The sequence below is a fragment of the Triturus cristatus genome, chromosome 7, assembly GCF_964204655.1.
Source record: "Triturus cristatus chromosome 7, aTriCri1.1, whole genome shotgun sequence".
NCBI lineage: Eukaryota > Metazoa > Chordata > Amphibia > Caudata > Salamandridae > Triturus > Triturus cristatus.
Window position 1 is genome coordinate 1,629,555,544 of NC_140590.1, and position 22,879 is coordinate 1,629,578,422.

General features: G+C 43.7%; 1 protein-coding gene across 4 annotated transcripts in view; it reads right to left on the reverse strand.

Annotated features, from left to right (window-relative positions):
* Window positions 1-1,473: 1,473 nt before the first annotated feature.
* The window catches only part of UCKL1 (uridine-cytidine kinase 1 like 1), a 317,450-nt gene continuing 296,044 nt past the window's right edge, over window positions 1,474-22,879 (reverse strand). For all 4 annotated transcript variants that reach the window (XM_085619653.1, XM_085619652.1, XM_085619655.1 and 1 more), the window contains exon 15: window positions 1,474-1,866. In XM_085619653.1, the coding sequence (XP_085475779.1) occupies window positions 1,787-1,866 (80 nt within the window). In that variant the 3' untranslated portion in view covers window positions 1,474-1,786. The remainder of the gene's footprint in view (window positions 1,867-22,879) is intronic.

A 22,879-nucleotide genomic window follows, 5' to 3' on the forward strand; every position in this document is an offset into this window, starting at 1 on the left:
GTTCTTCTGAGCCATTGATCAGGTTATATGCAAGCCTGGTATTGTCAACCATGTGTCTGTGTTTGATGAAGCCTGATAGTTCTTGGGAGATTATTTGGGGCAAGGTGTTGCGAATACGCAACACCATGATGGACATGAAAATCTTGGCATCGAAGTTTAGTATGGTAATCGGTCAGTAAGAGTCACAGGGTGGGGGATACTTCCCAGGTTTAAATATTAGAGTGATGGTGGATTCGGTCACTGATGGTGTGGGCTCTCCATGTTTGAAGAAAGTAATTATGGATAGTCTCAAGTGGAGGTCCTAGTATGTTCATGTATGCTTTATAATAGGATGCCGATTAAACCATCTGGGCCTGGCACCTTGTTAGTTTTGAGCTTTTTAATGACGGCCCTGACTTCATCAGATGTTATCGGACCATCTATTACAGAGAAATGAAGGTAGGTTACATTATGGAAGGTGAAAGGCTAAAAATATCGGTCTTGAGCCTTCTTGACCAATGATTGAGCTGAATAGAGAGTGCAGTAGTAACGATGGAGAACCTGGAATATCTCTGGATTTGTGGTATGAATGACACCACTCTAGTCTTTGATCACCAAAATAATATTTCTGACTTGTTGCTTGCGCAGTTTATAGGCTAGTAACCTGTGTACCTTGTTACCTTTCTAGTAGTACCATTGATTCATTTAAATCATGTACTTTGTAGTTTGTGGTAGACTCTCTGAGAACTGGAAGTTACTCTGTCTGATCTTCCAGTTCAGACTTCTTTTGGTGAGACAATCTGGTGAAGCGCGCAGTGAGTGAAATTAGGTCTCCCCTAATGATCGCTTTTGATTGTATTCCACTCCACCTCCCCTTTGTCATTTTTTCCCCTAAAGTACTGTTCTGCAAATGGATTTGCACAGCACTTTATCTCGAAACGCATTCTCATTAATCGCCCATCGATTCTGCAAAGGTCGTGAGAATATCAAGGAGCATCATAACCGCAAAATGGCCAGACAAGACCTTATTGCTAAAGTGGGTGTTAAGAAATTGGGGGAACAGCCTTTTGTCAAGGAGGAAATAGTCCAAGCTGGAGATGGTATATGAACTTTTAAGAAGAAGGTGTAAACTCATTATCCTATATGTTGGATTCTCCATATGTTAATCAAATGTTTAAATATTGATGGAGTGCTATAACACTATGCACCAAAGTGCCCTATGATGGCAGTGGTTTCATTAAATTAGATGATATAGAAGCTGGTTCTGCCGTGAGGTGTGAGCTGGAGAGGAGCGGAGTTTACTTCTGTCCTCTGCATAGAAGGGCAACAAGCAGGAGTCCTCTAGCCAATTATGCATTCGTGCAGAGTAACCCACCAGCTGCATTTTGTGAAATACCAACAGCCTAGCTAAGCCTTACAATAAGCACTCATCTCAATACGCTGTGCTTTTTTCGAGAAGGGCTATCTCCTAATGACAAAGAGGCTTCACTCCTATTAGAATAAAAGTTTTATTTCTTTAAATATATTCTCTGTCACGTGTCATATTAGCATATTACAAAATAAATTAAGATCTGCATCTTCCTAGTATGCTCATCGTCTCTATGGCTTCTCAATGGACCCAGAAAACTCTACAAAGCCATGAAGGGGCTCATTCCTGCCTTTCTCTTATCTAACAAACAAGATGGATGTTTTATATAATCTTTGCACAAGTACAGGTCATGCTTAAAGTGCAAGGCTCGAGTCTCGGGAATGGAAAATTAGGTGGGAAAGATGAAAGGAAAGCGGTCTCATTGAGAGTTGGACATTATCAGCATCCTGGAGGGTCATCTTCTTCATCACTCCAGTCCACCGCGGCATCGGTTCCAAAGTAGCGATCCCCAAAATTACCTGAATATGAGAAAGATAAGAAGATAACAGAGAAATTAGAATATCTTCTCTCTATAACAGATTTTGTTGGCATTGGGGCAGAGGCATGTAGCACACTGGTATTTTAGATCTTATAATCACCCCCAAAACATTTACAAACCACATCTCATAACAGTCCACAGGCAACTTAACCAAACTGCCATTATCTGTGTTATAATGCTGAAATCTGTGGTATGAAAGATTAAGGGCCTAATTTAAATTTTGGTGTTATAGATATTTTGTCACAATGCAACAGAATATCAAGACTGTGGTCCACCCGCAGTTAAATAGATTTAATCACGGCAGAGACTACCCCCTTCTCCACCATGATTAACCTGTCTGATGGCCCGACACTGTAAGGGCCATTGGAGGTTGACCTTTAATTCCACCCACCTGATTTAGATGGACGAAATTAGAGGACAGTTTTCACTGCCTGTCACTGCCAGGAAAACCATGATGTTAAGGGGCAGTGAAAACTACAAAATCGTCCCCTCGCCATTGGAGAGAACTCCATTGGCAAGGGGAGCATTATCTGTTTTATTTTTCAAAAAGAAAATTCCACTTTGGGATTTTCTTTTTGAAAATAGAAAACAGTTTGCTGTACGGCTCCATCATGCTTGACAGATCTAAGCCTCAAACTGCAAAAAGGATTGACAGGAATTGCTGTGATGGTGGTTCCTGGCGATATTTTAAGAAATGACAGCCAGCTTGGCGGTCATTTCATAATTTGGTGGGCGGAGGTGCAGTCAAGGTAACAGAGAAATGTATTCAGTTGCCCTGCCTACCAAACCTCCGTCTGCGAAATTATAAAATCGGCCCCCAAACTACGTATCTTTGCTAATGCTTTTTCTGGTGGATACTCTAAACACAGATTCATCACCTAGTTACTCTACTCAGGTGCCAGACTGAATCTGGAAACTTGCTGACAGGTGGCACCATCAGCCGCCATTTTTGGGACCCTCTCTTCACCCGGACATAAGAACTCAGAACTACATAAAGGAGCCACCCTACAAACTGACACTGGTTTAATCAGATATTTCACACCCAGGAACACAGGGCGTAACTTACAGAACTGATCTTTCACTGGCAAGAGTGGGACAGATCACTTGGGAATTTATTAATAAACCAAAGTCTATTCCACAAAACAGGGGCATGGGTAATTGGTGAGGAATCTTTGGTCAGATATAGTATTTCAACAAAAAGAGAATTACCAAAAGTAAGGAATTTATTCTTTTGAAGGGTACTGGTAACTGCTGATTCCTTGGCTTGTACATCGATAACAAAACAGGCCCCTTGCAAAGTACGTAGGTCTGGGGAGTGTACCTTTACACCGGGAAGTCCTGCAAGACCAAGGGGACTTTTGAATCACCGCAGTAGTGTTGGTGAAAGTAAGGACAGATGCCCACAAACTGGAATATCCCACCTAAAGCAGTGGTAGCAGCCTTTGCTCTGACGAAATGAGCCTGAAGGACACCTACAGCAGTGCTTTCCAAACTTTGTAGAGCCTTGACCATTTGTTTTGAATGAGAAACCTTCACAATCCATCTAGCTTCAAAGAACATAAGGCAGGCGATTTTTTATTAATATAACAGTACACATGCTTTCAAAATGATGTGAATCACCAAAATAATATACTCTTTAAATTTTTTCCAGTAACCCTCTAACAGCAACTGTTTGTAAATGTCACAGCCTTGACCTCGCCCTTCTATATGTCTTTATCAGACAGTAGCCAAGATATTGATCTGCCCATAAGTGTCAGATAGTGAACTGCACTGGAGCTTTTCAGAGTAGGGGTGCTGGCCTGTGGCATCTGTTCACTAAAATTACAAGGTTCTAAAAAATATTTATGCCCTATTAGGATGGCGGGCGGACTTCAGTCTGCCCGCCATCCTTGCGGTGCTGGAACCCGGCCGCCAGCGGTGCGGCGGTCCCGCACCGCCAATTAGGATGTGACCACCACCCTGGCAGTCGCATTCTGCATTTTTAACATTGCGGCGGGTGCTGCTGTAAGCAGTACCCGCCGCAATATCAAAGAGGCATGCTGTGCATTGCCATGAGTGACAGGCACTGCGCGGTGCCTGCCACCTTGTGCATGGTAATGTAGGGGGGTACCATAAGTGCAGCCCCCCACACCTCTCGGGGCCTGCAACGGGCCCCCAAAGCAATTCCCGTCAGCTTTTCCAAGGCCTTGTCAAACAGGCATCATTGCACCGCCACCATATCATGCCCCAGCTCCGCCCGGCACGATTGCCGACAGGCGGAGAAGCGGTGGGCAGACTTTCCGGCCGCCGCGGAACCTTCCCCCCCCCCACCCCCCCGCCATGGTAATATGGCAGGGGTAAAGCAGGGGTAAATTATGTTTGATGGCGGGCAGATCGACACTGCTGGCCGGAATTAACCCCTTAGTGTTGATACCGGTAATTTTTGTAGATTTGAAAAAACCCTTCTGCAGAAGAGTATGGGATAAGGCCCCATATCCATTTTTGTTTTAAAATGAGTCCCAGTGGTGAATTTTGGACTTCATATATTTTGCAGTTTCACATAGCGCAGACACTGCCCGAGGTCATGGGAGGGCTTTACATGAGCACCAGATTACACTGTAAAAGGTCAGATTCATTTTATTTTAAGCACAGGAGATTAAGCGATTTGCCCAGAGCCAACCCTGGGACTCAGTCCTGGTCCCCGTATTGTAAAGTCAGCAGCGCTGGCCAGAAAGGCACATCCATAGTTTTCAATTTATGTGTGAAAGTCATACACATGTGGGATAACTGTGTATGATTACATATAGTGAGCATATTCTCTGTTGAAATGGCTTTTGAAGTAAAAAAAAAAACATCAGTAAAAAAATATAGGGATGTTCATCCAGAGTCGTGCTTTGGAACACTTGCAGGGGTTTGTTTTAAAACAGAACTTCGGGACATAGTTCAGCACCTTTGCACCAGTGACGCTGGAACAATTTTCAGAGTAGGGTGCTGACATCAATGTTAAATCACTGAAGTCTTAGGGACTGCGAACACTCTAGCTTTAGACAAAGTATAGCAAATGTATTCAGCACTAAGTGGTAAGGGTGAACTATGTAGCTGATGGTGCATTTTGAGCACACTGTTGCAAATATATACTAAAGCATTGTGCTGCAACGCCCTGTCATTTATAGAAAGCTTATTTTCCATTGAAATGGCTACTAAATTTGCACAGACGTACAGTTTTACTGATAAAACTATATACACAAATTATAATGTGGAGAAATCGGTTTTCAGTGAATATTTATCATTTGCACATTACCAAGTAAAAGTATCTTGATTGATTTTGATTTTATTAAACTGTTTGTTTCCATCACACTTTATAATTACAAAAAAAATTGCTTTATTTTTGCTCTCCTAACTGCTTATGTATTATTTTGGATAAATCAACTTTATTGTTTTGGATAAACTAAACAATCAGTTCTGACAACAATGTACATCAAATAGCAGGTTATCGTGTCATATATACTCATTGCTTCAACTTGGTTATCAATCTTCCTCTAGCAGGTGTTGTTCCTACCATTTTATTCATAGTCTAGACTGTTTCTGGGGGCAACCCTTAGCTTGGTAGATAAGCTGTTCTAACCTAGTATATCAGTCCCCTCCCGCCCGCCATTCTGAAACAGTAGGGGTTGAGAAGATTTGAAGGCATATCACGTTTGGCAACCACAGTAACCACCTCTACCAATACTCAATCGCACCAGAGCCCGTTGAGGTCCTCTAACATGCCCAGGAGTGCCACCCTCGGGTGAAGTGTATTGGTCGATCCAGGACTTGTGACAATTCCCCTTCAATGCCTCACCAATACTAGGCTACCAGGGGGCATTTCCCTAACACGTGAAAAAAGTCTGCATTTGTATGGGTGCATCAAAAGCAGGTGGGGAGTCCTGTCGGCATGCCATAGGCCCCTGGGTGTGAAGTACGTGGTAAGTAAGTAATTCAGCTGGTAAGTAAGTAATTCAGCTGGTAAGTAAGTAATTCAGCTGTATCCGTTACAGTCGGGAAGATATGGGTATTTCCAGAGGGGCCATCCAGGCATCCCACCTATCATCATCTTCATGGTGAGGCAACCATTCCTCCCAGTTGAGTTTGAGGGGTGCAAACACATCTGGGGCATTGATCACTAATGTGCAGTAAATTTGGGAGATTGCGCCTTTGGCCAGTTGACCCATGAGGAGTTTGGCTTTAAGTGGGTTGTGTTCAGGTAGCTCAGTTACTCCAGTCAGGTGACAAACCAGGGCATCACGGATTTGCATGTACATATGAAATTGCATACAGGACAGGGAGAAATGATGCTCAAAGTCTTGAATGTGCACATATGCCCACTGCACCAGATATAGCCCAGAGTTGTGATATCAATTTTGTCTCATTCTGCGAAGCCCTCTAGTTGGGCTGTGTGATGTATTCATGTTCCCCACCAGAGTGGGGTGAGTTGAAAATTTCTTGGCCCAGTCTAGGATGTGCACAGCTGACTGCCATATCTTAAAGCCCACCGTAGTAACCTCTAGGAGGTGCTGAGGGCAGAAGTTGCCATAGAACCTTCCCAGGACATTGTCTAGGCCGACCTGGGAGATTTCTATTCAATATGCCAGGTTATCCCACCCAGCGTTCAGCCAGTGATTTATTACAAATGTTTAGGCTGGCCAATAGTACAAACGAATGTCAGCCATCCCTGTCCCAACGTCATATACTGATTGTCAACACTTATCCTCGGCTATAAGGAGTGGTCGCCGCACCCATAAGAAGTTGCAAATCTTTGTGGTGAATTTCCAGAACCATTAGTTTGGGACCGGAGTGGCACATTTTAAACGATGTATACAAAATGGAGGAGGATCATCATTTTGAATAGTGCCACTCTCCCAAGCATTTGGAGTGGGAGTCGTTTCCATCTCCGGAAATCTAGTTTCATTTTGGTAACAATGGGTGAGAGATTAAGGCTCCATGTCAGGTTAGGCTCCCGGGAGACGGAAGGGCCGATTCACAGAACTAACTTAAGACACAATCCTAAACTTACTACTTTTGGTATTCACAGAAGTTAGGATTTTGTCTTAAGTTTGTTTTAAGACAAACTTAAGACAGTCTTAAGACAGTCTTAAGACAGTCTTAAGACAGACTTAAGACAGTCTTAAGACAAACTTAAGACAGACTTAAGACAGACTTAAGACAGACTTAAGACAGACTTAAGACAGACTTAAGACAGACTTAAGACAGACTTAAGACAAACTTAAGACAAAATCCTAACTTAAGTCTGTCTTAAGTCTGTCTTAAGTCTGTCTTAAGTCTGTCTTAAGTCTGTCTTAAGTTTGTCTTAAGTCCGTCTTAAGTTTGTCTTAAGACTGTCTTAAGTCTGTCTTAAGTTTGTCTTAAGACAAACTTAAGACAAAATCCTAACTTCTGTGAATACCAGAAGTAGTAAGTTTAGGATTTTGTCTTAAGTTAATTCTGTGAATCGGGCCCGGAGTCCCAAGTACTGGAAGCTCAGCTTTTCTGTGGAAATAGCTATTTGCCACGATGTGTCTCCTTTTTGGAACAGAGCTGCTCAAGTTCATTTGGTGCCCGAAAGTCTGTTCAAATAACTTTAGTATGTTTTTTGTAAGGAGGCCCTATATTCGAGCATCAAATCAAATAAGCTGTGCTAGTGGTTCACTAGCTAGGGCAAAAAGGAGCAGGGATAAGGGCCAGGGATCACGTATGGAAAGAAGGTACGCAAGTTCCATGTGTACACGGCGTATGCAATTATTAGTACTGCGGCCGGGCATAAAGCCACATTGATTTGGGTGAATGAAGGTACTTGGAGCCTGCTTGAGCCAATTGGCAAGGACAAAATAAGTTACTTACCTGTAACCGTAGTTCTACAGTATTGGAAGCTTTCATAGATTTACATGCTTGAATCATTCCCCGTCGTCATGATGGGAGTCCCCGGTGCTTAAAGTAGTACTAGTAGACTTAAATAGTCATAATACACTAAGAGGTATAGACTAAAGAAGGCCTAGGCCTCTTAGTTTAATAACCTATTATAGTGCTTATAAGAAAAAGCACCAACATTTTGCCCCAACCAATCAGCATCACTCACCCTCTAGAACACTCCTGGGGGAAGCTCAGAGCCTCAGATTTTCTACCGCACGTTGTGCTAGGGAGTCTCCTTTGAGCTCTGCTCAACTTTCTTATCTGATGAAGGATTATGGACTTTTTTGTACAGGAAAGTACAATTTTATGATCTTTTATTATCATCATCTTCCTGTTTCCTACTTTTGGTGGGTCTTCATTCTTTCTGGACTATGTCCAACAAGGCTAAGAAGGCTCTCTTCAGAGAATGTGCCACTTGCCTGAAGAAAAGACTTTATGTTGATGATCCTCACAAAAATTGCATTTATTGCCTATATCCATTTCATAAGGCGTCAGAATGAAAGATTTGTCGTACGTTTTCAAATGATACCCTTAAAGACAGAGAAGGACGTCTTCTCATCTGGTTTCAGAAATTGAAAACTAGATCAGACCCTGTGTCAGACTCCGAGAGTGACCAGTCTACCTCTACAAAAACTTCTGTAAATAGGGCAAGGAGCCTGCTAAAAAATGCACCAAGTAGTCCTCTTTTGAATCTTCCTCTGAGCGCAAAAGTTCTCATAAAAAAGGACAGCCATCAAAGACTGTTTCTGAACCAAAAACACCTCCTGCCGAACTTAAACTGACTTTAAAAAAAATACTTCTGACATTCCGTCAGCGAGTTCTCAGTCAGTGAAGAAAAGTATCCCAGCTCTGTCAACGACAAGAGGATGCATTTCTGGCACGTCGACGACATGCTCTATGGCTCTCTCATTGTCGACGACGACCTTGACATCGTCGATGCGAGGTCTGGTTTCAACGACCATTTCAATAATATCTCACAAGGAGGTTGACACATCGTCGACGAAGCACTCGTCATTGACTACATTGTCGAAGAAAATACCTTCGACGAAGTCATCGCCGGCATCGCCACCACCGACGGGGAAAAAAGGTAGACGATGCAGCAGCGTCGGCGAGGTCATCGCCGTCGTCGATTGCACCACCAGTCTTTACCATCATTGACTACACAGGTGTCGATGAAGTCCCTCCGTCGACAAAGACATCGTCGTCATCACCTATGGCAAGTACATTAAGAGCTGTGGAATGGAAAACACCGCCATCGACAAATCGTCGACGAAGGTTATATCGGTACAGCTGACTATGCCAAAAAAAGATTCTGCCATCGGAAATCACGCCTGAACACACTTCACCCAGTATATTTACTTCGTTTGCCCAAACCAATCAGCATCAACCACCCTCTAGAATACTCTTGAGGGAAGCTCAGAGCCTCTGATTTTCGAGCACAAGTGCTATATATATAACCTGTTGAGACACATAAGGTGAGCTTCCCCCTGGGGAGGAGGGTGGGTCGCAAGTGAATCTATGAAAGCTTCCAATACTGGGGAACTACAGTTACAGGTAAGTAACTTATTTCTTACTCCAGTATTGGAACTTTCATAGAGTCACATGCTTGAATCAGATTAGCAAGCGGTTTGGTAGCACATTTTCCATAGTTTCGAAGTTTAACAGGAATCTGAACAGTGTAACCTGCAAGCAATTGCCAAACACTATAAAAGACATAACCGTAACAGTAAAGGAAAAACTTCCATAAGCGTTAAATACAATAAACAAATTACTATATGGAAATGTGATACAGTTGAAATAGGTAGGAGGGTAGACAAGTGTTGCCCACCTTAATGGAACAGATGCCGAAGTACTGCCTGACCCACTGCTATGTCATTGAGAACTGTTGAATCCAAACAGTAGTGTTGGGTGAAAACTTGTCTATTCTTCCACGTTGCTGCCCAGCAAATTTCCAGAAGTGACACTCCCGCAAATAAAGCTGTAGATGTTGCCACGGACCTCGTGGAATGGGCTTGGACTCTTGCAGACAGAGGTCTGCCTGCCTTTTGATGACAAAATTGTATTGCAGATCCGATCCACCTGGAAATACTATTTGTAGAGCGGGAAACCTTTCCTTGGTGCACCGTATGCCACAAATAGTTGTGAGGTCTTACGGAAAGATTTTGTCCTACCTAAATAAAACTTTAGGCAACGCTTGACGTCCAATGAATGTAATGTTCTCTCCGCCGATGTAGGATTCGGGAAGAAAGTTTTTAGTACCACCGGTTCGTTAAGGTGGAAATCAGATGGCACATTGGGAATGAACTTTGGATTTGTTCAGAGCAGAAATCCATCTGACCTTAACTGCAAGAAGGGTTCCTTTATTACTAAAGCCTGTATTTCACTGACCCGTCTGGCTGAGGTCAAAGCAAGTAGTAAAGCCAACTTCCATGATAGGAACTTGATTTCTGCAGTGTGAATCTGTTGAAAAGGAATTTTCATTAATTGTGAAAGAACCGTGTTCAATTGCCAGGCTGGCGGTGGAGGTCTTACACGGTGTAGAGACAGAATATCGAGTACAAAATGTCGAGGTGCACAAATATCGAGTTGGAAATATCGTGGGTCAGGAATAAGGTTAAGAATATCAAATTCAGGTAAGTAATATCTATTTTAAAAATAACGAAGTGTTTGATATAGTTTGCAAAAATATAGTTAAAAATATCGTTTTTTATTATTGTTATGTATTTTAGTGTATATATGCATATGATGTATATATTTGTGTATAAGAATAGTTTGTATTTTTAATATGTGTTAAATTGTATGTAGTAATGAAAAAGATTATTTTAATTTTGCGCTTTTAATTCTGTAGCGGGTTGTGGGTTTATAGGGGACTAGGGTGGGAAGTAATTTAATTATATTACATTTATTATTATTTTTTTAATATGAATTTTGCGCTTTTAGTTCCATAGCGGGTTGTGGGTTTATAGGGGAATAGGGTGGGAAATACTTTAATTATGTTCTGTGTCTTAATTTTTTTTTAATATGAATTTTGCGCTTTTAGTTCCATAGCAGGTTGTGGGTTTAAAGGTGAATAGGGTGGGAAGTAATTTAGTTATTTTAAATTTATTGATTCATTTTTATGTATTAATTTTTGTTTTATTGATATTTTATAGTGTTCAATGTGTAAATTAATTTATTAATTATTTGGTTGTTAATGAATTCTAATTAATTATTAATTAATTACGGTAATTATGTAATTAATTTTAGGTGTGTGTTTGTAGGTATAAATGGTGGTAAGTAATTTGTGTTTAATATATAGTTAATTAATGTTAATTATTAGATAAACATTTTGCGTAATTTTTAAATATTTTTTGTTAGATTTATTTTTAAAAGGGGTAAAGGGTGGGTATTAAATACATTTTAATAATTTAATTATTCGTTATTAATAGTAATTTTAAGATACATTTTAAATGTGTTCTATTATTTGATAGTTTAATTTAGTTTGTGTTGTGCAAATTATAGTGTTAAAGTGTGTGTAGTACATTAATGTTTTTTATTAGCAAGAATTTATGAATTGTTTAATTATGTAAAATATGTAAATAAATTTAATTAAGAAATGTGAAGTGTTTTATTATTGGTGTGGTGTTATAGGTCAGGAAATTAAATAAATACAATAATTTTGTCATTGGTTTTTTTGTAAATATTTTGTATTTTAAAATAAATATTTATTGGTAAATGTATTTAATATTTTATTAAATATAGTATTTGTAAGTTTTTGTTATATGTAATTACTATTGTTATATGTGTTCTTGTTATATGTTATATGTTTTAAACATGTAATTTTTATTTTAAAAGTATTGATTATTATCTTTTTATTATATTATTTATTTTTTAATATATATATATTTTTTAAGTGTTTCAGTGTGAGTAGTATTTCTTTTTACTACGGTATCCAGCACTTTCCCTACTGTTTCACTCATTGGAGTGGGAATAGTCATATTTACCCCTCCGCTATCCAACACTTTCCCTACTGTTGCATTCTTTGGAGTGGGAATAGTATTTCTTACCCCTCTGCTATCCAGCACTTTCCCTACTGTTGCACACACTGGAGTGGGAATAGTAATTTTTACCCCTCCGCTATCCAACACTTTCCCTACTGTTGCACTCTCTGGAGTGGGAATACACCATTTTACCCCTCCGCTATCCAGCACTTTCCCTACTGTTGGACTCACTGAAGTGGGAATAGTAATTGTTACCCCTCCACTATACAACACTTTGGTGCCGATTACGATCCGGTGAAAAAATTCCCCGTATGACTCGTATCCGGTCTTTTTACCGTACGAATTGTACAAGTGCCGTACAAACTGGCAATTACGATTCGCATGGGAAAAAGTCCATACGAATCGCATTGGGAATTATTCCCCACACGTCCTCAGGTCGGAAAATGTGTCCGACACGTCCACGGACGATTTACCGTACAAATGTGAAAAGTGAAGTCCGACCGCGGAATTACGATCCTTCCCGTGCGTCCGATGTTACAACCGTATGGAAAAAACACCGTCCGGACCGAACTCCCATAGCAACCATGGAGACATGTGCCCGCATACGCGCCCAACACTCCCCCCAGCCCACCTCTGTACGAGTCGAATCCCCCCCTCCCGGCCCCCGTACGTACGCGCCCACCCCCCCAGCCCCTGACATACGCGCCGACCCCCCCAGCCCCCGTACGTTCGAGTCGTACCCCCACCCGTGTATGTACACCCGTGTACGTGTCGAACCCCCCGTGTATGTACACCCGTGTACGTGTCGAACCCCCCCGTGTATGTACACCCGTGTACGTTCGAGTCGTACCCCCACCCGTGTATGTACGGTGCGTACCCCCTGGGGGTACGCACCGTACATACACGGGTGGGGGTACGACTCGAACGTACACGGGTGTACATACACGGGGGGGTTCGACACATACATGGGTGTACATACACGGGTGGGGGTACGACACGTACACGGGTGTACATACACGGGTGGGGTACGACTCGAACGTACACAGGTGTACATACACGGGGGGGGTTCGACACGTACACGGGTGTACATACACGGGTGGGGGTACGACACGTACACGGGTGTACATACACGGGGGGTACGACTCGAACGTACACGGGTGTACATACACGGGGGGGTTCGACACGTACACGGGTGTACATACACGGGGGGGGTACGACTCGAACGTACGGGGGGATGACTCGAACGTACGGGGGCTGGGGGGGTTGGCGCGTACATACGGGGGCTGGGGGGGGGGGTACGGCGCGTACCGGGCCACCTACTCTGGTCGTTTCGCGCAGTACTTCGCTTTTCCGGCACTTTTTGGGTGCCGTGAAAATATTGCCGTCCGGACTGCTGTCGGTTCGAATCGTACTTCCTGGGTCGTGAAACGCTGCCTGAAAGCATCCCGACGTCACGTCGCAGCATTCCCGGATCACATTGGTATGTATATTTTCGTCGGTCGGTGTTTTTTACGATTCGTACGGAAATGGTGTTTCCGTGCGAATCGTAATTCCATGTTTGTAAAGTTTTACGACCGGGTACGAGTCGGACGGAGAAAACGCTCCGACCGACGGTTCGTACCCGGTTTTTACCGGATCGTAATCGGCACCTTTATCTACTGTTGCATTCACTGAAATTGAAAATATAATTTTAAAGACTTTTAAAAAGTTTAATGTTGAACTATCCAACATTTTCCCTACTATTGCATTCTTTGGAGTGGGAATAGTAATTTGTACTCCTCTGCTATCTAGGACTCTCCCTACGTTTGCACTCACTGGAGTCTGAATAGTAATCTTTACCCCTCTCCATACACTGGAGTGGGAATAGTAAATTTTACCCATAGTAATTTTTACCCCTCGGCTATCCAACACTTTCCCTACTGTTGAATTCACTGAAGTGGGAATAGTGATTTTTACCTCTCCGCTATCCAACACTTTGGCGCCGATTCCGATGGGGGACAGACTCAGGTCTGTCCGACATCGGTCAGGAGCCATAACCGACTGACCTGCTGTCGTCGGTTACGGCCCTGCTAGTATAATGCGACCGAACAGGGTTCGTCGCACTCGTATACAACACAATGCAAGCATGCATTCCAAGCGGAATGGAAGCCTGCATTCGTGGAAAGCAGGGGTGCAGTTTATCCCTGCACCCTGTGGGCGGCACCCCAAGGTGCCTGCCACCGGGTGCAGGGATCCACAGAGGGGCACCATAGGTGCCCCCAGGCCGCCATACGGCAGCCTCGCACCCATGGGGGCCCTACATGGGGCCCCTAAAGACAGTTTCCGACTGCCTTTTCATGCTGGAAAAACCGGCACGAAAAGGCAGTGAAAAAATGCCATTGTACTCCCTCGGTCGCAAAGAGACGGCTGGGGGAGTACTGAGGGCTTTCCGGACAGCGGACGGGCTCTCCGAACCTGTCGTCCGCAATCCGGAAATCCATGTCGGATTCCTTTTCGACCGAACCTATCAGAATGGCTCGGTCGGAAAGGAATCCGGCCGACACGATCCGATTCGGTCGGAAGGGCTCCGACCGTCGGTCAGAGTCCTTCCGACCGAAATCGGCCCCTTTATCTACTGTTGCATTCACTGAAGTTGAAAATGTAATTATAAAGACTTTTAAATAGTTCAATGTTTTAATTTATAATATAATGTTTTTTTTATTAGATTTTATATTATTGGTGTATATTTATATACATATTTATTTATACATTTTTATAAATAGTTATAAAAGAAATTAAAATAAATAGTTTAATTGTCTTAAAGTCAATATATATATTACAATTTATATACGTATATTTAATTTTCTTAAATTATTTGTTATATTTATTCAAATGTATATTAAATCTAATTTAAGTAAAAAAAAATTTAACTATATTTAGTATTTTTTATATATAAAAATCGATATTTTGTACAACTATATTTTTTACATCAATATTTTTTTCCGATATGTTTGTACTTACAATAATAAATATAGGATGTTGATATTTTTTTACATCGATATTAAAAACTCGATACACCACTCTAGGGCCTTCACCATACGCGGAGTTACTCTGAAGATGTCGTCGAAGGAGCCTACTAACTGCACCCACTGTTTGTTCAGCTCCTCCTGAAATGGGCGCATCCTGAGACGACAAAACGGGATCAGTGGTATGCATGATGACCTCATCCCTAAAAGGGATTTGAAAAGTCGGACCGAAAGAGACTTTCTTCTTTTTATGGAATTTGCCAGAACAAGAAATCGCCGCTGACGTTCCTCTGCAGGGTATGCCTTTAAGCAGACCGTGTCCAGTTGCGCTCCTAGGAAGACAATCTTTTGTGATGGATTCGGATTGGATTTTTGATGATTTATAGTCAGACCCAAACTTTTGAAGAGAGTTGTGCAGGCCTTTGAGGACGCTCTTGCTTCTCGCTCGGGACGGAGCCTTGATGAGCCAGTCGTCCAGGTCCAGACTTGATGTTTCCGCTGTCTGAGAAATGCTGCAATCGGAGCGAGACACTTCTTAAAAATTATGGGCGCAGACTTGAGGCAAAATGGGAGCACTCTGAACTGGTAGTGGCATCCGGCTACCACAAGTCTCAGGTATTTTCTGTGTTTTGGGTGAATAGGTACATGGAAATAGGCATCTTGGAGGTCTAATGTTGTCATGAAATCGTGTTGGTTCAGGAAACTTCAGTACCTCTTGCAATGTTATCATTCTGAAAGATAGTTTTTTCTGATACAGATTGAGATTTTGCAGGTCCAAAATTGGTCTCCACTGCCTTAACTTATTAAGGGGGGGGGGGGAGAGGGGGAATTGTAGGCGGTTTTTGGGTGAATTCTAGAGTGTGTCCAAATTGAACTAGGTACAGAACCGACTGGTCCGTAGTAATGGTTTGCCACTGGTGGAGGAAGTATGAAATGGTGTGTAGGATGATACTGAAAAGATTGGCTTGGTGAACTGAGAGTTGGAGCCGGAACCAAAGGTATATCATTGGCGGCGGTTAGTATCCTTGCCGGCTTGTGATGTCTTTCCTCTATTTGCTCTGACATAGGATATCTGAGGCGGTTGTCTTTGTTGGAACGGAGGTCTGTATGACTGTGACGTGGAAGAATATGCCGGATAACAGTACTGCTGATATCCTCCTCTATAGGAAGGTTGAAATATACCCTTTGATCCCCGAAAGGGTGCTTTTCTGAACTGCAGCGTCCCCAAAGATTTGGCAGTGTCTGTCTTGATGGTTTTAAGGACTTCCTCTACATGGGTGCGAAAAAGAGCCTCTCCTTCATATGGGAGGTCCAAAATTTAGTTTTGAACCTCAGGACGAAAAGTGGTGGCTTCGTAGAACTGCTACTCCAGCTAGTTGTCTAAACCCTGTTACAGCAACATCCATCGCTGAATCTATTATCTCGTTTGATGACCTCTCTCCTTCATGTAATATCTTTTTTGCCTCCTCTTTAACATCTTACGGCAGTTGATCAATATAAGAAGCGATGTCAGACGTCATTTGGCGATCATAGCGCCCTAAGATCACCAAGGAGTTTGCTGCCTGTACTGTTAGAGCTGACATTGACGAGAATATTTTTCCAATAGAATCTAGACATCTACCTTCTCTGTCCGGAGGTGAAGAAAGAGGTACCGTAGGATTTTTTGAGCAGCCTGCACCACTACTGAGTCCTGTTTTGGGTGCCCTGTGAGGCACGCTGGGGCATCATCAATTGTCTTATATTTTTTATCGAGACGTGGAAGCACCGCTGGCACAGAGGCTGGGTTCTTCATTATTCTAAAACCTTCCTCCTAGATATAATCAATTATGGGAATAGCTCTAACTGACTTAGGAAATGATTCATATAAGAAGCGGTCCACTTGTTTAGAAGGCAAACCTTTTTGCTGCAGGCTCCAACAAATTGTGAATTCCCCCATTATCTTCCGGTGAGGAATTTACCGGAGGAGGTATTGGTGAGGCTGGTGAAAACATTCTGTAGTCATCCCATTCAGAAGCTGTATCATGAAGTTCCCCTTCCTCATTCAAGGAGGCTGGTTCCTGGAGGGGAACAGATTGTGGAGTATTGGGCACGGAAAGCACCATAGGAGCACTAACTCTTGCTAGCGATGTCACCTGAGGAGGGGGTATATTAGACGGGTCTGAAGGTGGGAAGCGCTGCCTATTGTATTGCAGCATAAACTGCAAATCCGCTAGTAATGCAGATGGCATTGTGACCCTTTCTTCATGATACTGCTGATGTTGTTCAGGCTGGGTAAAAAAGGCTTACACATAGTACTGCTGGTCATCTTCATCCTCATCATCATCTGGCTGGCACTTGACGTACAATTCTAAAGGGCTATATACATCCCCAAAGAGACCTTCTTCTACCTCTTCTTCAGAATCTCACTCCTTTAAAAGGTGAGTGGGCAAAGGAGGAGTAAATATACTGGGTGAAGTGTGTTCAGGCGTGATTTCCCATGGCAGAATCTTTTTTTGGCATAGTCAGCTGTACCGATATAACCTTCGTCGACGATTTGTCGATGGCGGTGTTTTCCCTTCCACAGCTTTTAACGTACTTGCCATAGGTGATGACGACGATGTCTTTGTCGACGGAGGGACTTCATCGACACCTGTGTAGTCATCGATGGTAAAGACTGGTGGCGCAATCGACGACGGCGATGACCTCGCCGTCGCTGCTGCATCGTCTACCTTTTTTCCCCAGTCGGTGGTGGCGATGCCGGCGATGACTTCGTCGAAGGTATTTTCTTCGACAATGTAGTCAATGACGAGTGCTTCGTCGACGATGTGTCAACCTCCTTGTGAGATATTAATGAAATGGTCGATGAAACCGGACCTCGCATCGATGATGTCAAGGTCGTCGTCGACAATGAGAGAGCCATAGAGCATGTCGTCGACGTGCCAGAAATGCATCCTCTTGTCGTTGACAGAGCTGGGATACTTTTCTTCACTGACTGAGAACTCGCTGACGGAATGTCAGAAGTATTTTTTTTAAAGTCAATTTAAGTTCGGCAGGAGGTGTTTTTGGTTCAGAAACAGTCTTTGATGGCTGTCCTTTTTTATGAGAACTTTTGCGCTCAGAGGAAGATTCAAAAGAGGACTTCTAGGTGCATATTTTAGCATGCTCCTTGCCCTATTTACAGAAGTTTTGTAGAGGTAGACTGGTCACTCTCGGAGTCTGATACAGGGTCTGATCTAGTTTTCAATTTCTGAAACCAGATGAGAAGACTTCCTTCTCTGTCTTTAAGGGTATTATTTGAAAACGTACGACAAATCTTGCATTCTGACGCCTTATGAAATGGATATAGGCAATAAATGCAATTTTTGTGAGGATCATCAACATAAAGTCTTTTCTTCAGGCAAGTGGCACATTCTCTGAAGAGAGCCTTCTTAGCCTTGTTGGACATAGTCCAGAAAGAATGAAGACCCACCAAAAGTAGGAAACAGGAAGATGATGATAATAAAAGATCATAAAATTGTACTTTCCTGTACAAAAAAGTCCATAATCCTTCATCAGATGAGAAAGTTGAGCAGAGCTCAAAGGAGACTCCCTAGCACAACGTGCGGTAGAAAATCTGAGGCTCTGAGCTTCCCTCAGGAGTGTTCTAGAGGGTGAGTGATGCTGATTGGTTGGGGCAAAATGTTGGTGCTTTTTCTTATAAGCACTATAATAGGTTATTAAACTAAGAGGCCTAGGCCTTCTTTAGTCTATACCTATTAGTGTATTATGACTATTTAAGTCTACTACTACTACTATTTTAAGTACCGGGGACTCCCATCATGATGACGGGAAATGATTCAAGCATGTGAATCTATGAAAGTTCCAATAGTGGAGTAATTTGACAGAGATCTCGACCTCTGAGTTGATCAAGGATATCAGTCAATATGAGGAGCAACAACTGGGAGGTTGGCCCTCCCTTGGGAGGACTACAATTGTGGCTCTGTCAAGTTCCGGGGGTATGTCCGCCTTGAGACTGCCTCAGTCCTGAGTTCCAGGAGATAAGGTTTAAGGATATCATGAAACGTCTTGTAGTACTCTAGGGGGAAGAGATCGGGCACAGGAGTTTTGCCTGTGCTCATTCCCTGTATGGTTCATCTATCTCTTGTGATGCACGGGGGCTATCAAGGTCTGTTCTCAGAAAGGGGGAGAGTAATGGGAGGGGAACATCATTTAATATCAAGTCTCCTGTTTGCTCCTTCGTCTACGATACAGGGGTGTAGAGTGTTCAATAGTAGTCAGCCAATGTGGCCGCAGTTTCAGTGGGTTTGCTCCTGTGCTCTCCAGAAAGTTCTGAGATTTTAGGAACTATTCTGGAGGCCATCTCTTTAGTTACCAACTAGTATAGTAGGTTCCCATTTTTAACTCTATATACATACACTTGCCTCTTTGAAGCCTCCCAACATTGCTACGACTCATCCAGAGTAATCTGCCTCAGTGAGGCTCTGGAGGAATCCATCCATAACCGGATCAGGGGAGGCACTGAGGTCTCCTCCTGTTGTGGGGATCTCCTGTGGGAAGTTCAGGTTGATCTCCGCAATCGCCTCTACTGCCAAGGTACTGGTAGGATGTAAAACGTAGAAAGTTGTACTGTCACCCTTCACGGATGCACTCCATTCCCATAAAGTGGCCTCGATGATCTGAGGTGTTAGAAATTACACCTAGAAGAATGACTTATGTTGGAGAATAGCCACCACCCTGGAATCACGAGTAAACCCAGCGTATCATATCCAAAGCGCTTCAGGAAGGGGCATTTTGTTCCCAACAAGTGGGTTTCTGGCATCATCAGGACGGCAGGCATGATTAGCTTGGCGTGACAGAGGAAAGTCTTTTTAAATCGGTCCAGTAGGCCATTAATGTTCTAGGACATGAATATAAAAGTTGTCATGGAGGCTGTAAGAGGTGCGGTTGCCAGAGGCTGGTGACGCCCAAAGCGATAATGTCTGAGGGTGTGCATGACTGCATAGTGGGCTAATGGCCATGCAGCAGCATGTAGATATGTTTAACGTGTGTAAGTACGGAACTGTAATGAACAAAATAATAAACATAAAAAACTTCCCTCCCAACTGTCGCCTCTCTATGCTTCACCCTCAAAGCATCTGTTGCCCCATAATACTCAAATGCAAATCACTGTTGCAACTTGGTTAACGGTGTGGCAGTGGGACCTCCTCCTGTGCTAGATATTCTTTTGGGATACAATACTGAGTAGTACAGCAGTTTCAAGTCCTGGTAATGTGGTGTGTTGCTGGGGCACGGGTGAATCCAGGGTTCATAACTTGGGTGCTTCCTTTCTAAAGGAACCGGTTCCTCCAGAGTCAGGGCAGCCAGATGAACTTTGTTTACTTCTCCGTTGCCTCCGTGACATTGTGCATCGTCTTGTTTTATTTGGTGCCAGTCTGTTCTGCAATATTGTGAATCTCATTTATGAGGCTGCAGGCCCTCTGTGGTTTGGGATTTCAGTCCCCCATTTTCAAGCCTTATCATGCCGCTGCTATTGTTGGCCTCATCCCTATGAACCTCCCCTATCTCTGAAACCAAGAAAAGTCTATGTTGCTTGCTTCATAGCCTGAGAGGGTTATCGATGGCCATCTGTGAGACCCCTAGAGTATCCTCTGAACTTTATGAATTGAAGGCAAGCAGGAAACAGCAGCCCCAATGAGTGGACTGTAGCGTTCATGATTTTAACGTTCTCCAATACTCTATCACTCTTCCTGCCAAAGAGCCTAGAGCCATCAAATGGCATGTCCATTTGGGATATCTTAGGATGACACTGGTACCCATAGTATGGACAACAGACTTTGTTGTTTATTCCAGACCATAAGACATACTTCATAGCATACTGATCCTCATTTACTTTTTGAAAGAAGACACCACTGATATCCTATGGCAAGGCTGGCAACACCTACATGTCATGTCCCAAAGGGCATGAGTGCAACAGTCCATGAGAGTAACTGCATTCTGAAAGCGTAGCGTCAAACTACAGCAGAAAAGGCTTTCTTACCCATACTGCCAGTTCTCCGATTCTCCATCCAGTGGAGAAGTAGGGAAGGAATTTGCGTTTACTTTGTTAAGCCAGAGCACAAAATGGCTTGCAGCAAATTACCGGGACCAAGTCGATCAGAGTATTTTTCAAAGGCAACAAGAGCTCAGAGGTTGATGGCTCAGGTTGAAATACTTCTGTGAGGGCGTTAGCCTTAGTCTCCTAAATCAAAAGTAAGAATTCAAGGATTTCCATTGGCATTCGAATCATAGCTGCAAAGGAGGCACGTTCCTCCTTAAGGAGGCCCTAAACATTTATCCAAGGTGGACTCGAGAGAGGTATCCAAGCCAGTGGCATTTTTAAAATCCAGGTATAGGCATTTATCTGGATAATAAAGTGGAAGAAAATTCCCCTCCTCCTCTGTACCATCCTCATCATGCGGAATTTGATGGAGGCTTTGAACAGTGTCTAAACTGGACCCAAATATATCCCCCATCTTCCAGAAGTGGTATTTTTGAGGCAGGTAAGTGAAGGGAGCCCTTATTATCCCCAGTATTTGCTTTGGTACTTCTGTACCTCGACAATTAGTAGACTCTAGCTGACGATGGTTCTGAATCTGGAGCTGGTGATGAATCCAGAGCTGGCACTGTCGGATTCTTGGAAGGGGCAGAGATAGAGCCAAAGGTGGGGCCTTCAGCACAGAAGTGAAAGCACAGCCAAGGGTAGGCTGACTTCAAACAGAGTCAGTCAGCAGCGGGGAGGGGCCCACCAGCGACAATCTAAAGGGTCCAATGCGCTGGAGAACGTACAAGACGGAACAGAGAGGGATTTAAAGAGCTGCAATGTACCCTCTTTGAAGGCAGTTACTTGCTGCAGAGTTGAGGATGGACTGTGGAACTTGTGGCGCACTGGCTCCAAAGGCAGTATGGGATCGGAGTTTAACACAGAGGTAGGATTCAGGTATCACGAGTGTCAATAGCACAATCTTTCTCTAGATCAGCAGTGTGTGGATGTGAAGAATCTTTGGCCATGCTTCTTTTGTTTCTTCCTCAACTTGTCATTCAATTTATTTTTAATAAATAATTTCTTTGCCTCAGACGTGACTGATGAGTGCGAAACAGACCGGCCTGTTTCTTGTATTCTGTGATGTAGAGCTTGGCCACTCTGTCCCAAATGACCTTCAGGAACATAAAGGACACTTGATGCATGACCTGGAGCCACAAGGCACCACAAGCAGGTTTCGTGTGTGTCTGTTACTGACATCTGCATCACATATACGTGGCATGGCTTGAAACGTGTCGCCCTCGACATCCCTTAATACTACCAGAATTAGGGAGAAGAATTTTCAAATTCTGTGAAAACCTAAGTTGGTAGGCCTTAACATACCTGGGTGATGCCTGTACGTGGCTCTGGTCAAGGCATTTTCTTTTGTTTTTTAATTAGGATACTTTTAGCTTATTCCTTTCGAGTGACAAACAAAGATGGAGAAAACCATCTAAGAATATTAAAATCCGGGGTGTGGCTAGCGGCCAACGAGCCTGGCTGCTGAATCCCCGCTGCACTTTTGCTAATATCCGCCACCATCCACTGGAAAAAAACGAGAAAAAAAAACTACAAGACGCTTACCCCCAGTCCTTCGGCTGTGATTCCAAGGGCGCTGTGGCCCGGGTCGATGTTTTGGCGGCCCCCTCCGGCTGCGACGGTGATGGCGGCGATGCCTGAATCGGAGCCCTGGATGCTGCCCGGGAGCCAGTGATTGAGCCAGACGGCGGTGAGGTGGACGGGTTTCCTCGCTCCCGAGTGGAGCCTGAGGTGGAGCGGACCGGGCAGGGCGGTGTCGCGGCAGAGGAGTGGTCCCGGTCGGTGCCGCAACTACCGGAGCCCCCGGCTTCACGGCCTTAGGGCGCTGCAGCTGGGAACGCTGAGAGTGACATTTCCCCGGCGGCAGTCCCAGGCGGAGAGCGGAGTATCTGCGGAGGGGCCGTGCCGGGCTGCACCACGCTGCTGCACCGGAGCATCAGGAGAAGCCGGTAGACTGGAGGGGGCGGGGCAACCTCCGGCCGGGACAAACTGCATAGGAGTGCTGCG